Source organism: Halichoerus grypus, chromosome 6 (assembly GCF_964656455.1).
Source record: "Halichoerus grypus chromosome 6, mHalGry1.hap1.1, whole genome shotgun sequence".
In the NCBI taxonomy this organism is placed as follows: Eukaryota; Metazoa; Chordata; class Mammalia; order Carnivora; family Phocidae; genus Halichoerus; species Halichoerus grypus.
In genome coordinates, this window is record NC_135717.1 from 82,332,147 (window position 1) to 82,350,009 (window position 17,863).

At 47.2% G+C, this 17,863-nt stretch overlaps 1 protein-coding gene across 2 annotated transcripts in view; it reads right to left on the reverse strand.

Moving 5' to 3' along the window:
- VWF (von Willebrand factor) overlaps positions 1-17,863 on the reverse strand; it is a 134,220-nt gene that overhangs the window by 13,320 nt on the left and 103,037 nt on the right. The window contains exons 38-43 of one of the 2 annotated variants that reach the window (XM_036117632.2): positions 17,472-17,671; positions 10,677-10,779; positions 10,181-10,255; positions 8,861-8,965; positions 6,479-6,684; positions 4,085-4,234 (exon numbers count right to left, since the gene is read on the reverse strand). In XM_036117632.2, the coding sequence (XP_035973525.1) occupies positions 4,085-4,234; positions 6,479-6,684; positions 8,861-8,965; positions 10,181-10,255; positions 10,677-10,779; positions 17,472-17,671 (839 nt within the window). The other variant, XM_078075515.1, reaches the window with a different exon arrangement.

Below are 17,863 nucleotides of genomic sequence, written 5' to 3' on the forward strand. Positions count from 1 at the left end.
GTCCTCTCATCTGGCCAAAGCATTAGGGACTTGTTCTGAAATCCTCCACGGAAACTCTGAAGCAATATACAAAGAACAGGCAAAACAATGCTATGTGTGTTTGTCCCAGGAGCCATGGAAAGAGAACCCAGGACTGTGCTTCATCTTGGAGCTCTGTCCTTGAGAGAGAAGGAATGACTGCAGCTGTTCAGGATGGGTGTGGATGCCAAGCCTGCTCTGCTCCACAAGCACACTCATGAGCAGGGCCGAGTCAGGAGATGCACACAACACTGGTGCCTCTCCCTGGGGGGAATGCAAGCACTCCAGAGAATTGGCTCAACCTCACACCATCTGCATGGGACCTACTTACATCCCCACCTGCGTCACAACAGTGCCCACTGAGCTGTCCCCAGTCTTTTATCAGCTGAGATTCTAATCGTTTGTTGTGCATCTATGACGTACTAGGTACTTTGGAGGAGCCAACAAATTAGGATGGTACAATCTAGACACCTTCCACTACAAGCAGAATGTACAAAGTGCCATAAAAGAAACAAAGCCTCAGGGGAGCACAGAAGAGAGTCGTTAATCCCTTTAGGGACCTAGAGTCACTCTTGTGTGCCTCTCTCAGAGTGCTGAGTCACCTGGATTCACATAATCTTTCTGTTTGCTGCTGCCCCATCCCACCCCCCCATCATGGGCAAACATGTTGTCCATATGTTGGCTAACTCCAGACCAGAGGCCTTGTTCTCAAAACCACACCAACTTCTCACATTTGGGTACTCCTAGCCATACCGCCAAATTTCTTGGCTGCCATCTTTCTAAGATTCCCTCCACGCCTCCAACAGCCACATCTTCTTGCTATGCAACCAGGGTTCATCCTATATGTCATCTCTCCTTCTTTTCCCATACTCCTCCAAATCCTCTAGCTTACATCTGCTCAAAAATCTACATCTCACACCTTCTCCTTACTCTTCTCCATCCTGTCTTCACTGGTTCCCCATTTAAGAATGGAACTAAGCAGAGGCGCCTGGGTGGTGCAGTCGCTTGAGCGTCCGACTCTTGGTTTTGGCTCAGGTCATGATCATGGGATCGAGTTCAGTGAGGAGACTGCTTGGAATTTTCTCTCCCTCTCCCTCTGCCCCTCCCACTCCTGCTCTCTCCCTCTCAAGTAAATAAATAAATCTTTACCAAAGGAAAAAAAAAAAAAAAGAATGGAACTAAGTCCATCTGATATCCACCTAATCTGAAGACAGATGCCCTGAGAATAAATCCCTAATGTATCTAGCAGCACAATCCTTGCAGCACAGTTGCCATAGCTGACATAGAGGTGGGAGGCATAGAGCTCTGGTCCCTTGTCTCTTGGCTGCATCACACCAGCCCTTGCAATGCTGGTGTTGCCAGTATACTAGCCCATTGGAATGGGCCCTGGGCCAGGAGTCAGGACACTCCCATGGCTACTGGCTTCCAGTGAGCTGTAGAACTACGGGCAACTTCATTCCCTGTGCTAATCCTCTGCTTCCTATCTGGCAAGTGGAAAGAGCAGCCCTGCCTCTTCTTCCTTCTGGAAGAGAATCATAAGGATAAATAAAATACAATGCATGATATTCAGTCCCTCAGAACAGTTCCCAAGGTTCCATGATTTAGTCTGATTCTGGAATCTAAGGGTAGGGAATCAAGCAGTCATAAGCCTTCAAAGAAAAGCTCTTCCAAGATTTATTCAAAGGAATGGGAATTCCTCTTGCTGTCAACATGGAAGGAAGGCCATATGCATGTAGGCCCACCTACAAAATTCCATGGGAACCCTGCAATGCCCCTTGCTAGCTTTACATTTTTCTGACATGAAGAGCTGAGAACTACGGAGGTGAGTGGGGAAAGTCTATTTCTGCAGACTTTGGCTTCAGAAAAGAAAAATCAGAGGCAATGGTAATGGTATTCTTTTTTTTTTTTTTTTTGGTAATGCTGTCCTGGGTTTGCTTGTTGTCACAACCTAGACAGCAAATGAATTCAGGTAAGTGAGCCCAAATGTCTCTGGAGTTGGACCGGAGCTGAGACTACCCTCCTTGAAGAATGAAGTCATCTCAATTCCCTGAAGCTCCCACCTCAACACATCGCACAGTCTCCCACAACCCCTCAGCTTGAACTAAACCACGAGGCTGCCTTCTCCCCAGAAGGTGTAAACATTCAGTCTCTAAGATAGACATGTCTCTAAGACAATCCCCTCGAGCAATTACACAGTCGCGAGATCTAGACATGGGGCCACCTCCACCCACTCCCCTGAGCTCTGTACCCATCTTCTTTGTGAAATTGCCTCCAGCACCACAGCCTTTAGATAGCCGGCTGTATACCACATGACCTGCACCCTCCCTAACAGTTGACTGGACCAGAGTGGGCACTGCACAGAGGACCCAATCCCTAGGCTGAGCTGAGCCCATCAATTTTCTTCCTGAGAAGTTACTCTATGGAACACAAAGATTGAGTAAGTCAGATTAGCCAGGGCTGAACCCTAGGTCTGCAAAGCTGTGTTGAGTTGAAGCCAGATTCCATAAAGCCACGTGCAAAGGAAATCTATGAGAAAGCAAAACTTCCCCCCAGAGGCAGTCAGCCTGCAGATGGGCAGAGAGAAGCAGAGACAGGGGCTCATGGGACAAATGAAGAGAAATGTTGTATGACTGCAGTGCCCACTCACATCTCCTGCATTTCATTTCTGAGATTCCCTGTCTTTTCCATAAATCTCCTTTTAATATTAGCTAGCTTGAGTGGAGTCCGTTCTTTGCAATCAAAACTCCCTACTGATACACAAAATATATTGGGTGCTGGGGCACCTGGGTGGCTCAGTTAGTTAAGCGTCTGACTGTTGCTTTTGGCTCAGGTCATGATCTCAGGGTTGTGAGATCAAGCCCCAAGTTGGGCTCCATGCTGAGCGTGGAGTCGGCTTGAGATTCCCCCTCTCCCTCTCCGATTGCCCCTCTGTTGCCTCGCACTTTCTCTCTCAAATAAATAAAATCTTAAAATTATATATATACATACACACACTGGGTGCTGGTTTTATAAAAATGACCTCTAAGTAGCACTCTCTTGCTTGATAGCAAGTTATTTCCATCACCTTCCATGGCCTGTGGGAGGGGATGGAGACCGATAGGTTTCGAAAACTCAGTGTCCCCAGTGGACACACCTGGATACCACCGCATCATCCTCTCCCAAGGGTGCCTTGCAACTCCACTCCTCCTCAGTACTAGCAAGACAGGTAGAGAGCAGATGAACTGAGTAGACCCTCCGACTTCAGGATTCGCACTCAGGCCCTCCCTTCCATCATCAAACCACCCACTTCCAACCCAGCATCAAGAGCATTAGCTCCACTGCTGTTATGAAGACAAGCACAAGACGTATGTCCTTGTCTGCCCCAGCTACTCCTCTCTTACCATCATCATCTCCTGATACCATTGAAGGGATAATAATAATAGCACCAGAATTTGATCCACAATTTTCCTGGCACACCATTGCTCCCTTCTTTCTAGGGTCTCATCAGTCTGAAATGTGCAAGAATAGAGTACCCCAGAGCACACAGGAGCCTTAGGGGGCAAGCCACCACCAGAAGAATTAAAAACTGAATTGGGGCAGCAGGGATCATGTTTCCTGTCCTGCAAATTATAAACGTGGTCTGAAAAATCACCAATCCATAGACACACTGTAGGACATTGAAACTGGGGGGAAACCTCAGAAAAATCAGAATGTGTGTCTGTTCTAGGGGCAGGCTGAAGTGATGTCTGAAGGGGAAGACATGGGAAAAAATCAGGTCCTCCTTTGTAGGCATTAAATCCAATTTCTACTCAAACCAACTCCATAGCCCTCTGGACTCAAGACCATACAACAGACATGGCCATTAGCCAAGGACGGACTCACAGAAGGACGGACTCACAGAAGGATGGCATAACAATCCTCAAACCTTCTTTTCACTCAGCCCCAGCCCCAGCCCCCTCCTTCTCCTCACCTCTGGCCTGGAACCAGAAGTTACTAAAGAGGCTTTCTTGCCCCTTCCTGGGACTGCCCTCCCCCACCTCCTGCCCAGACTGCTCCAGGCAGTGCCCAGCCCCTCTGCGCCCCTTACCGACCGGCAGTTGTCCTCACAGGGCTTCTGGGAGCACTGGGCCACACGCAGGCCCATCACAGAGTCCTCCAAGTCAGTGCAGGTGCACACGTCACAGCCCTCCTCCCAGAACTGGCCCACAGGGTAGATAGTGCCTCGGTGGACACACACCTGCAGACACAAGGTTATGGTGAGTGAACTCATTCTGTTCATTTCAACAAGAGGTTAAGAAGCACCTACTGTGTGTTGGAAGCTGCTGTAGGTGCTGAGAATACAGCAGTATGTAAAACCAACGTGGTCTCTGCCCACCTGGAGGGATGTTTATGAAGGTTTTGCCCTCTGCCCTTCCCTGCCCACCAGCCTTAGAGAGCCATCGCCGGTGTACGCTAGTGGCCCCTAGGGAGTCCTTCTTGGACCACAGGCTCAGAAATGACTCACTTGGCTGCCTTAAGCCAGTTTCATCACTGCCTTAGCTGCGTTTAACTCCCTCCCGTGTCACACAGGAAACTGTTCCCTAATCCTCACACCCAGTGTAGTCCTTGGACTTAGCACCCATCCACACGTAGCCCTCTGTCGCATTAGGAGTGGGCTGAAGGTGAGCAGGGGCTATGAACGGGCACTCCCCTGAGGCCCGAAGATGACAAGGAGCATAACAAGGAAAAAATCTGGGGCACAGAGAATGGGATACATTTGAGAGACAAGGGATCCTACTTGGAAAAACTATAGGCTACAGAAGGGATATGGGAAATGAAGTTACAAAGGTTGATTGGGATCAGAGTATGTAAAGCCAGGTTGAACATAACACTCAGAATTTATTCTGTAGGAATGAGGCACTGTTTGATCAGGACACTTAATGACAGTTTTGACGTAATCCCAAATCTGCCCTCTGAAGCTATGAACAGGTCTCCACCCTCATTCACACACATCACAGCAGTACAAGTATTTATAAGCCATTATCCTTTACCTGCTCGGTCTCCCAGCTGCTATATAAGGAACTTATGGAATGAGACCCCTTGTTCTTCTATTAAGAAGCCTGCTAGAAAATGTTACCACCCACAATCTCACTTCCAGGAACCTATCTCAAAAGATACATTGCCCAAAATACAAAATGACAGATGTACAAAGCTATTTGTTACAACATTATTAGTAACTATGTTATTATGCCATAGTACCTTTCACATAACAAAATAGTAAATCAAAAAGGAAGTAAAAGCAAGCCCTAAAAATGGAAGACAAACTGAAATATCTGATTAACTAGGTATCAAAGCAGTGGCAAGATCACACAAGGAAAATAATTATTTCAAATAACTTTAAAACCCAGGATTTTGACCATATATCCCTAATGGGTTATATTTCTAGGCTAAATAAAGAACTGCAAAGAAATCTTAAACCTCTCTCAATTGTTTTAAAATTGTTAGCAATAATATTGGCATTGTTATTTTTGAGACTATTCTAGGCATCTTGTAATATAAAGCAAAAAACTATGTCAATTATGTTAGGAAGCCAGTATTTGCAACTTAGAAGAGAAGTGGTAGAAGTATAAATCAAAGAAGTTAAGTAAAACCTTACATATATTTTGAATCTGAAATCACTATGAATGCATGAGTTTTATCCTCTTTGAAAAATGCATTTCCAAGCTCTAATCACCAAAAAGGTCTGAAGGCAATGACAGCCCATAAGCAGCAAGCATCCAGGGAAAGAGAACCATGGCTTCTCCCTAGCATTCACTCCAGGGCTCATTGTCAATAATCCAGCAGCTGCCAAGTGTGCCCAGGTCTTCCTGCTGCAGTTCTGGCTCATGATAGTTCATCTTGGTGCATTCCTCCCCCATAAGACCGCTACTTGGATTTACCAGCTATACCATCCCTTGTCTTTACTGTATTCCATTTATAAACAATTATCTTCTATATACTAGCAAGATCATAAGTCATCTGCATCTTACATTTCTCCCATAACACCTAACAAAGCACCAGCTCTGCTAGAACATAATTGTTGCTCAGTAAATATTGGATGGATGGATGGATGGATGGATTGAAGAAAGGATGGATGGATAGATGGACAGGCACATGGATGAATTGATAGCAATTAACAAGTGAATAGAGTAAACTATTAACTAATAATTCATGCAATCATATTAGTTCCTTAGCTAACCTACAAAATAAGCTCTTTAATGGTGGAGACCGTGTCTTATAGTTTGCTTGTAAACTTAGCACCTAGCCATGCTGAGAACATGGTAGGTTCTCTCTAAATACCTCCCGAGCTAATTAAATGTCCATTTAGGCTGTGATGGAATGCTGACTGCTCACCCACCATTAAAGCATTCGGTTTGGGCAGGAGGGGAAGTTTAGGTAGGCAAATAGTTCACGAGGAGCCAATGTTTGGCCATCTTCCCAGCCAGAACGAAGCAGCCCCTACCTTGTCAGGGAAGCAGGTTGTCGTGGTGCAGCCACAGTCGTTGGTGATGGCCGAGGTCAGGTACCCCAGAGGGCAGCTCACCGTGGAGTTCACACAGTTGCAGGCACACTCGTACTCATCACAGCATTGGGTCTTCCGAAGGGTTGGTGTCCGGTGCGGGGGGCAAGAGGGCGGGGACTCCCTTCTGCACTCGTCCTTCCTGCAGGCTGAGGGGCAGCACAAGGTGATGCCCCCATCCTGCCATGCTGGGAGGTGCGTTCAGCCAGGGTTCATAAGTATTCAGCCTTGATATAAGATCCCAGGAAACTCCAGACCCAGACTATTAAATCAGAAATGCCCGTGAGCCCAGCTTGGGGGCTGTGGGATTTTTCAATCATACCAAAAAGCAGTTAGTCTGCAGGAAAAATAGGAACATTAATCAAAAGGAGAAATGTGAAATTAGGAATTCTAATGGAGGAGAAGTGAAGGCTGCTTGGGTCTCCAGTCTATGAAGAAGAAGGGTCCTTCCAGCTATGGAATCTTGGAGACAGCAGACATAGAGTCTCTAAGACCCAGACAAGCCCAGGCACACCATGCGCTGGCAAGCATTCTTACAGGCTGGGAGCTTCTGGGACCCCTGCGCCAGCTGGGTACCTAGAACAATGTCCTGTAGTTTTAGATCCTCCAACAATGTTGAACGAAAGCATGCTAGCAACCCTGTCAAACCCACAGTGTCATTTTATTTTTTTTTCAAAGATTTTATTTAATTATTTGAGAAAGAGTGAGAGAGCGAGCATGAGAGCATGGTGGGAGACAGAGGGAGAAGCAGACCCCTCGATGAGCAGGGAGCCCGACGCGGGGCTTGATCCCGGGACCCTGGGATCATGACCTGAGCCAAAGGCAGATGCTCAACCAACTGAGCCACCCAGGCGACCCGCCAGTGTCATTTTATAAAGGCCAGTCCCCTCCCTGTGTCCTTTGCCTGGTCCCAACTTCCTTCAAATACAATGAGGCCTCCTCTTACCCTCCAGGTCTTACTTCTAGGAGCTCAAGTGAGACTCTAGATCAACAGGACAGGAACTCCACTTGACATAAAGTGGGTATTCTCAAAGGCTACATATGGAATTGTATTCCTTGCCATGTCTCACTTTAGTCCAGCCTTATGCTATTTGGTGATTCAATAGATACACAAAGGGGGAGAAAACTGACAGATTTGTTTGGGAATAAGATCTAGTGATGAGAACAAACCAAAGGAACATTCCCTCCCCTCAATGGTGTGTGGGAGGATGGGAGTTAGTAAAGGTTGGATCTGGAGGCTTCTCCATCTCAGGCCCAACTGTCTCTTAATGCAGCTCAAAAGGGAGGTGCCACTCTGGAAAACAGTACGGAGGTTCCTCAAAAAGTTGAAAATAGAGCTACCGTATGATCCAGTAATTGCACTACTGGGTATTTACCCCAAAGATACAAAAGTAGGGATCCGAAAGGGTACGTGCACCCCGATGTTTATAGCAGCAATGTCCACAATAGCCAAACTGTGGAAAGAGCCAAGATGTCCATCAACAGATGAATGGATAAAGAAGATGTGCTATATATATACAATGGAATATTATGCAGCCATCTAAAGGAATGAGATCTTGACATTTGCAACGACGTGGATGGAACTGGAGGGTATTATGCTGAGTGAAATAAGTCAAACAGAGAAAGACATGTATCATATGACCTCACTGATATGAGGAATTCTTAATCTCAGGAAACAAACTGAGGGTTGCTGGAGTGGGGGGTGGGGTGGGAGGGATGGTATGGCTGGGTGATAGACATTGGGGAGGGTATGTGCTATGGTGAGTGCTGTGAATTGTGCAAGACTGTTGAATCTCAGATCTGTACCTCTGAAACAAATAATGCAATATATGTTAAGAAAAAAAAAAGAAGAAGAAGAAGAAGATAGCAGGAGGGGAAGAATGAAGGGGGTAAATCGGAGGGGGAGATGAACCATGAGAGACGATGGACTCTGAAAAACAAACTGAGGGTTCTAGAGGGGAGGGGGGTGGGAGGATGGGTTAGCCTGGTGATGGGTATTAAAGAGGGCACGCTCTGCATGGAGCACTGGGCGTTATGCACAAACAACGAATCATGGAACACTACATCTAAAACTAATGATGTAATGTATGGGGATTAACATAACAATAAAAAAATTTTTAAAAAAAAGGGAGGTGCATATAGCTATGCCCACACCCAGAATGCCACAGCAGCACGTGGCTAGGAAGGGTCAACCCAGGTGTGATCTGACCCCCTCTGTTCCAGATGTACCCAAAGCCCAGATTTCAATGAACTAGAATACAGGACACCCTCCCAGGCCAGGAGACAGAGGCCATGCTACTCCTTCGTCATCCACAGAGGCCTTACCACAGGTGAAGTTGGGTCTGCACTCGCCGGGATTGGTCAGGGTCATCTGGAGGCCATCTTCACAGGGAGGAGCCGGGGGCAGGTCACAGCTCAGCAGGTCACACACTGAGGCCAGAAAAGAGAGACGCCCTCTCAGAGGTCAGCAAGGTCACTACTGTGGCACCCTACACTCCTATTCCTGCAGACTTCTACTGTGTTAGGTGCATGATGAAGATGAGATGGAGCTGGAGATGGAGGGAGAGAAGGGGAGAAGTGATAGGTACAGAGAGAGACAGACAGACAGACAGATCTGAGTCATATGATAAGCTCATGTTGATTACTCTTGTCACTGCTGGGACTTCCAGATCTCAGCGAAGCCAAGTCACCCGAACCCTCTGGGAGCTCGGTCTCGTCTTCTGCAAGGTGGGGAAGGCTACCTTCCAGGGTCAGTCTCAAGATGTCATGAAATAATGGAGGCAAAGTGTCTGGCACATTGTAGAAGCTTAATCACATCTATAAAATGAGGGGCTTGAACTATAGGATGCCCCAGTTCTCTCTACCGTTAACATTCTGAGACCTGTTTTCCACAAGTTTGTCTCAAACCACATCTCCCTCCACGCAGGACTTCCATTTATGCCTTATAAATTCCATCAGCATAAATAAATTTCTCAGATGATTTCATTCTTTTTTAGACCCCTAGACTGTCCCTTGATCTATTTGCTCTCCCTCAAAGATTTGCATCACTACAAATTTGACACGCTTGTGCTTTATGTCCTCATCCGTCCAATTAATAAACACGTTGGACAGGACAGCGACGGGGCACTGGAGATTTCCTGTCATGTTAACCATAATTCCATCAGCTCTGGATTCATCTCATTACACTATTTACTCAACCCATTACTCACCGTGGAGTTTGCAAGCCTGTAATGAAACCCTTTGATGAATCACTTGCTGAAATCAAGGTGCCCTGTGTGTGGCCTTCTCTACAGCTGGTATCCTCAGGATTTTATCGAAAAAGGCACATGGGTTACTTTGGCATGACTTTTTCTTCAGTAAATCTCTGCACTGCCCCCCACCAGAGATTACCCCATTCTTTTTTTTAATGCTTTCAAACCTTACATTTAATAATTCACTGCAGAATTTTCCTAGGAAGCAAATCCTACATTCCAGGGCATACTCTTGCCATTTTTTTTTTTTGAAAAGCCAGTCAGCTCTTACCCCCCTCCTTTGGCGCACCCTCTGCCTTAGCCCACATGCACCTTGTAGCACCTGCCGCATGGGTCACCTGGGGCTGGGGCCAGGGTCTGGGCCCTGGAGAGTCGCCCAGGGTGGGACACATACCACACTCATACTCCGGGCAGCACTGCTCTGCGTTCTGGTGGAGACGGGCCACTTCACACGGGCCACACGTGGGAGCTGAGGGAGAAGGCCACAAAAGTCAGAGAAATCAATGATGCCGCAGCCTGCAGCCTTCGAAATGTTGCAGAAAACCAGCACAGGCCCTTCATAGGAGGCCCACCAGGCATCGGGCCAAGGGGCCTCTGACAAATGAGTCTTCCTAGTGTGTCCTGGTGACCCCCTCAAATGTGCCCTCCAGGGGACTCTGAGACTGATGGCCAAGGTGGGGATGGGGTGTGGGGGGCAGGATTAACCTCTGAGAGTGTCTACTCCGGGTACAAAAAAGGGTACCCTGAGCCCAGCGAGGGAAGGAAGGGTAGGGCAGGAGGGGTGGAGGAAACAGACGTTTGTATCTGGCCCAGCAGGTATGCAGACGGGGTGGCCAGGGCCTCAAGGGACTCCTTCCTCCTCCAGGAGCAGCAGGGAGCCGGGCGCTCACCTCTGGCCGTGGGGCAGGGCTGTGACGTACAATTGACCTTCCGCCCACTGAGGCACATGCAGATCTGGCAGGGCCGGTGAGCTGGGACCCAGGTTTCCAGGAACTGAAGGAAAACGAGTTTCAGAGAGGGCCCAGGACACTGGGGGCACAAAGCCTCAGAGGTCGTGGAAGTCAGCCCCCTCGCCCCCCAGCTTGTTCTCCCCTCGGAGGGCAGTGCCTGAGCCACGCCTCCATGACAGCCGCACAGATGAACACGGGCTGGAAGGCAGTGTTAGGCTCTGAGAGGAAAAGAGCTGGAGAAGCACCAGGGGCGCTAAAACGAAGCAAGGCAAAAAGGTGAGCAGTCCCGTGCCACACAGCTGGCCATTTCCCAAGCCAAAGCTGGGGTGTAGCTTGAGAAACAGATTCCATTTATTCCTGGAATTGACAAGATATGGATGGGGCAGGAAGAGTTGAGGGGAGGACAGCGAGACTCTCAAACTCGTCACACTGTTGGTACTGGGAGTGATGGGAGACTAGAGGGCAGATGACGGGTTCGAGCAGCTTTCCCAGAGTTGCAGACAGCCCCACTGTAGGAGGGCTGTGAAGTCAGGGAGACCTGAACTCCAATGTGGGGCTTCACTCCCCGGGCCTGTTTCCTCACCTGCAAAGGGAGGGCACCCAGGCCCGCCTCAGTGGTGCAGACTGTGACCAGCACAGACGGGACCGCCAAGCCAGGACCAGGAATCCCTCTACACTCAGTCAGCAAGTCAAATTCAGAGTTAAAATTAAATTCACGTTTCAATTGCCCACCCCTGAGAAAGGGGAGCTCTCTTTGGCTGTTGGTGGGAATGCAAGCTGGTACAGCCACTCTGGAAAACAGTATGGAGGTTCCTCAAAACGTTGAAAATAAAGCTACCCTAAGACCCAGCAATTGCACTACTGGGTATTTACCCCAAAGATACAAATGTAGTGATCTGAAGGGGCACCTGCACCCCAATGTTTATAGCAGCAATGTCCACAATAGCCAAACTATGGAAAGAGCCCAGATGTCCATTGACAGATGAATGGATAAAGAAGATGTGGTATATATATATATATATATATATATATATATATACACACACACACAAAGGATTACTACTCAGCCATCAGAAAAAAAATGAAATCTTGCCATTTGCAACGACGTGGATGGACCTAGAGGGTATTATGCTAAGCGAAATAAGTCAGTCAGAGAAAGACAATTATCATATCATCTCACTCCATGTGGAATTTAAGAAACAAAACAGAGGATCATAGGGGAAGAGAGGAAAAAATAAAACAAGACAAAACCAGAGAGGGAGACAAACCATAAGAGACGTTTAATCATAGGAAACAAACTGAGGGTTGCTGGAGGGGCAGTGGGTGGGGGGATGGGGTAACTGGGTGATGGACATTAAGGAGGGCACGTAATGTAATGAGCACTGATGAATCACTGACCTGTACCTCTGAAACTAATAATACATTATATGTTAATTAATTGAATTTAAATAAAAATAAATAAAATAAATTGCCTGCCCCTGAATAAACACATTCTTATGCAGTAGCTCAAAAGCTAAAAAATTCCCAGGTCAAGAAGGTCTTATTTATTCCGTCTGTTTCCATGGTCAACAATCAGTCATCTGAGAAGGAAGATCAGAGGTCTCCAAGGAGAACACCCTTCCCCCAAGCTGCAGTCCTTCTCCAGGATCAAACTCTCTGACCTTGATACCTTCCCCTCACTCAGTATATAATACCAGCCAATGTCTGAAGAACATATGCTATGTACCACTGTTCTATGGGGTTTTTTTTAAGATTTTATTTATTTGAAAGAGAGAGAAAGAGTGTGTGTGTGTGAGCTGATGGGGAGGGGCAGAGGTAGAGGGAGAAGCAGACTCCCCACTGAGCAGGGAGTCCTGACTCGGGGCTCAGTCCCAGGATCCGGAGATCGTGACCTGAGCTGAAGGCAGCCGCTAACAGATTGCACCACGCACACACCCCTATTCTATGGGTTTTATATAAATGACTCATTTAATCCACACTGCAGCCCCCTGGCAAGGACATGTGTGTTACCCCCTTGTCAAATGAGAAAGCTGAGGCCCCTGCTTAGGGTCACACTACCACAGCAGCAGAGCTATGATATGAACCCACACGCCATCTTTTTGATACCATGCTCTACTGCTTCCCAGCAATAACTAGCATTAAATATGTTCAAGATACCTTTCTAAGGGCTTTACATTTATTCACTTTATACTCCTTACAATAACCGTATCAGGGAAGTACTGTCATTATCTACACGTACAAATGATGCATGGAGACACAGACAAGGAACGTGACCAGGAGGTGCATCCCGGGATTGAACCTGACGTTCTGGCCCCAGACACCACGTGCTTTCTACACTCCAGCTGCCTTCGTCCATAAGCACAGTGCCTGCCATAGGCAGGTCACACTGCCAGGGCCGTGGGAGGGGTGGAGGGACTGAAAACCCCATCCCAGCCCTCAAACAGCTGACACTCAAACTGAGGAAATAAGACCCATCAATGAAAAGTTGAATGAGAGAAATGAATTGTGATACCTTCACGGTGTGGCATATTACTCAGCCATGAAAACAAACTATGGAAACTTGCAAGATGAAGGGATCTCAAAAGTATCATACTGAGTGAAAGACAGGCAAAAAAAAAAAAAAAAAAAAGGAGTACACACTGCATGATTCCATTTATAGAAAATTCCAGAAAATGTAAATGTATCTCTAGGGACAGAAAGCAGAGCAGTGGTTGCCTGGGGGTGGGAGACAGGGGCTAGGGATGCCTTCAAAAGAGGCCTAAGGAAACTCTGGGGGCTGACGGAAATGTTCACTATCATGATTGTGATGATGGCTTTATGGGAACGTCCATATGTCAAAACTCATCAAATTGTACCCTTGGAATAGGTACTGTTTACTGTATGTAAACTATACCTCAATAAAGCTGTTTTTAAAAATGGGAAATACAGGAGCCACAGCAGTGCAAAAGAAATGTCTGCGGAGGCTGGGGTGCTCCAGAAAGGCCTCACAAACGTGCATCTGTGCTGAGTGGGAAGGACCTGGGCAGAGGGAAGGAGAAGGAATTCTGAGTGGGAACAGAGGATGGAAAGTCCTTGTGGATATCTAGAAGATTCTAGAGACCTTCCCTGTCTGCTTGTGGGGGGAGGGTTACAGGGTAAGCGAGGTGCACCCCGACGCTTTATAAGCAGGACCCTGCCTCAGAGAGAAGAGTGCCAAATAAGGACAACCCTGGTGACAGTGAGCAGGACAGAGGAGGCAGGAGCCGGCACCAGGAGCCCAGTGCTCCCCTAGGGGCTGGGAAGGTCCAGGGAGGGCCCAGGGCACTGGCCTCTGAGGCCTGGGAGTGGAAGGAGGAGGGGGACATCTCACATCTCCCCAGGCCTTGCTCTGTCCTGCCTCTTTCCTGCCTTTTGCACGGATGGTGATGCCAAGAAAATGGCCAATCAAGGGATCTATATTTAGACCTTTAAGTGGCAAAAGTGATGAAATGAGAAAGGAGACGACCATATTATTTATATATGTCTTTTTAAATGGGAACTTTAGATATCTAAATTCAAGAAAAAAATAATACAATTTTCCCACGATCCTGAGAGTGGACAATAGACCTCAACAGATGACCAAAATCAGGTGTTAAGCCTCCTCTTCCAGGGGTTTTTATTTTATTTTTATTTCCCCAGGAAGCTTTAATGAGGCGTGCCTGAGGCAGGGGACAGAATCTGGTCCCTGAGAAAGCCCTTTCCCCGCTCACGCTAAGCTAAAGCACCAGCGGCCAGCTCTGCAGCGGCATCACCTGTCCGGTTAGGCAGCAAACACGCCAGCAGGTGGCACTCCTGCACCAGGACAGGCCAACTCCAGCCCGGCCTGTCTCACCCAGCGGGTTCCAGGGCCAGGCAGGACTGCTCCCAGGACAGAACCGGAATGAGAGCAGGCTGCAGTTCTAAATTCAAAAAAGACAAAAGAACCGCCTACAGAGAATATGGTAAGGGAAAACTGAAGTCTTCAAAACCCCAGGTCAGAGAAGGGACACAGCAAGTGACCATGCACCACCCACCCCAGCCAAGGATCTGGGGGAAGATGCAGGAAAATTAAGCACTGGGCCACCAGGGAACAGCAGAGACCTCAGAGCAGGAAGCACAGGCTCCAGGCACTTCGTCCCAGGTGATGGAGGCGGTCCTTGCTGCCCCTGCCCACCCTGCACAGCCTCCAACCCAGAGAGGGACAGCCAGTGCTCAGCCGAATCCCCTCTGAGCCAGCCACAAAGGCTCACGTGTTCACACTGCGTTCTGTAAAATAAACAAGAGCTATGGAAACTGGTAAATATTTTGCCCTTCTGAAGTTACCACCAGAGACTTACACCCTGGATTATTTCCCTGAAGAAAAGCTGTCTAGGCTTTATTTTTTGGTGAAAGACATTTCATTTAATGGAAATGTTCTTCATGTTAGATTTTTATTCTTTCTCTGCTTTGAATGGAAAAACTGAAATTGCAGATGGCTGATCAGATATTTGTTTTCATCCATTTAAACTATATGTTCTGCAATAAACTAAAACTGGCTTTGTTCCCTTCATAGTTTTTGATTAACTCATTTTATTGTCACTTGGTTCTGAAATATATTTATAAGACTGTTTCTATGTCCAAAATATTGCACTCCTTGGAAGCACTCTCCACACAACTCAAATGCATATTCCAAACTGTTGGAGGAGGTGAGGGGAGTGGTGAGGAGAAATCGAGTCAGAGGGGGTAGGTGGAGACACTAAGATAAAATTCACAAGCTTCCAGCTCTCAGCACCCTGCAGCCAAATGACAATCAGGGAGCCAGAAGCGCTTTACAAACTTGAGCTTCCTTCTCATTACAGAATGCCAGAGAAGAGGGTAGAGACCATTTCTGCCTCCCTCTGAGAGCACCTTCCCACTCCCAGCAAATCCAGGCTGAAAGTACCACTGGGTGCTGGCACCACCCATAAATGGTACCTACCCTTCAAGCCCAGTGGGAGGGACCCCAGGAGTGTGAAGATCAGGGAGAGCAATGTAAGGTTTTATTTACTCGTCTTGGAGAATATTACGGGACAGGCAGTTACTTCATTTGGCAAGTTGAAATACAGAGGTAGATTGTGACTGGTCTTCCCTCCTAATTCATCTACTCCACAGTGAGAGCAAATGGGGTCCACTAGGATAAAGCCAAATAACAAAACAGAGCAGATGAGAGCCATCCAGTAATAGTTGGATGAACGCCTGTGCTTCCATGAACACACAGCCCAAAGTTTAGCTCCCAGTTCCAATGGGATCAAAGGCAGGGCTAGGACACTATGGGATGTCCTGGTGTCATGAGTAGGAATCCTAGTTTTATCTGAGCCTCAGTCTCCTCACCCATTCAATGGCACATGTAATAATGACCCTATGGAGTTTTGGGGAGAATCAAAGGAAATGGTCCATTTCGTGGCTGACAATGTCTGGGACAGAATAGTGTAGTTATACTGTTTTCATCAATCTCTAGATTGGTCAGCTAGCTTTACCGTGAGTTCTCCTAGTTGTGATTAAATATAGTAAGTCACCTCACCTGGTTCACTTGGTGAAAAAAGTCCTCCCTGGTGATGATGGAGATGTTAGGTCTGGGGTATAGCTCCTGATCACAGAATACACTCTCCTTTGCTAGAAGTCATATCTGCTCTCCCTCTACCATGCTCTGCAGTATCACTGTCCGAGAGGAAGGACAGGACCCCCGCACACATCTATATGTGCGCAGACACACATGGGCCAGCTACTGCAAATGTACATGTTGTCAACTTTGAAGCTATGACTGCCATCTTAGGCCAAGATGGGGGAGGGTCTGGTAAGTGTCCTTTCAAAATGTACTCAATAACCTGTAGAGGGCTATGAGAACAGATGACTCCATGACTCCCAGGAAGATCAGCCCAAAGAAGACCTAACAAAAAGGCATTTTCATACATCGGAAAGAGCACGTTCTTTGGAGTCAGACAGAGCTTTAAATACTGAGTCCAATTCCCAACTTCGTCACTAACAAACCATGTCCCTGGGCAAAGGAAGCTCTCTGAGCCTTGAATCTCTCTTAAAGGTCTTGTAAGTATTTACTAAGATGATGTAAGACATCCCAGTGTGTTCTGTGAAACCATAGTCCAAGGGGATGACACACACACACACACACACACACACAAAGTTCCACAGTCAGATAAGGTTGAAAAGAAAAAACCCTCTTAAATACTTGCACCATACATTAGTGCATTAAGAGCTCTAAAGAATGCTGCAAGAAAGAAACCTGTTTAGCTAGTGTTCTTTAAACTCTCTTGACCACAGGTAACTCTTAATATCCTGCAAAACAAACCTTCAAAAAATGTTGAGATAATGAATATATAGGGCTTAGTACAATGCAAGGTATATAATATGTTGTAATCATAGTAGACATTGCTATTAGTATAAATATTCTTTTCCCATCCCCTTCTGGGTTCCTATTGCCTTCTACTTACATGAATATAATGATGATAGTAGTAGTAGTAGTAACACGTTATTAATACTTTGGTGTTTGCTTACACAGCTAATATATGACAGACCCAGGATTCGAACCAAGATGTGTCTGGCTCCAAAACCATTATGTCATACTGCTTCCCTAGTCTTCAGTGATCCCCTTAAGAGTTGACCCTTGCTGCCACAGGTGGAGGGGGCCAATCACTGGTGAACACTTCACGCTACCGACCCAAGAGAGAAGCAGCTCCATGGGAGGCAAAAGACCAGGGCTCCTACCTGGTGCTGGACTCCATCCTCACTGACGCACTGGGTACAGGCCTCCTCGGGGACACAGCTACCTTCCAGCATGACTTGGTCTGGGGGACAGAAGCAGCCTTCCGAGGGATGGTCCCCACAGGAGCTTGAATTGCCTTCACAGAGCCGGGGGCAGCCACGCTCACAGTGGTTGTACACCAGGGACGGTGGGCATGACATATCTACAGACAGAGAACGGGGTCACACTCAGCCCACACAACCAGACAGAAACAAAGGCACAGCTGCTTCAAAGAGGTTGGCCATCTGACAAACTTGCTGGGGCAGAAATGGCTAATTTCTACCCATTTTTATTCCCTCCATTTTCCATAAATGGTCCTGTAAGCCAGGCACCTGACCACGGAGTACAGACTACA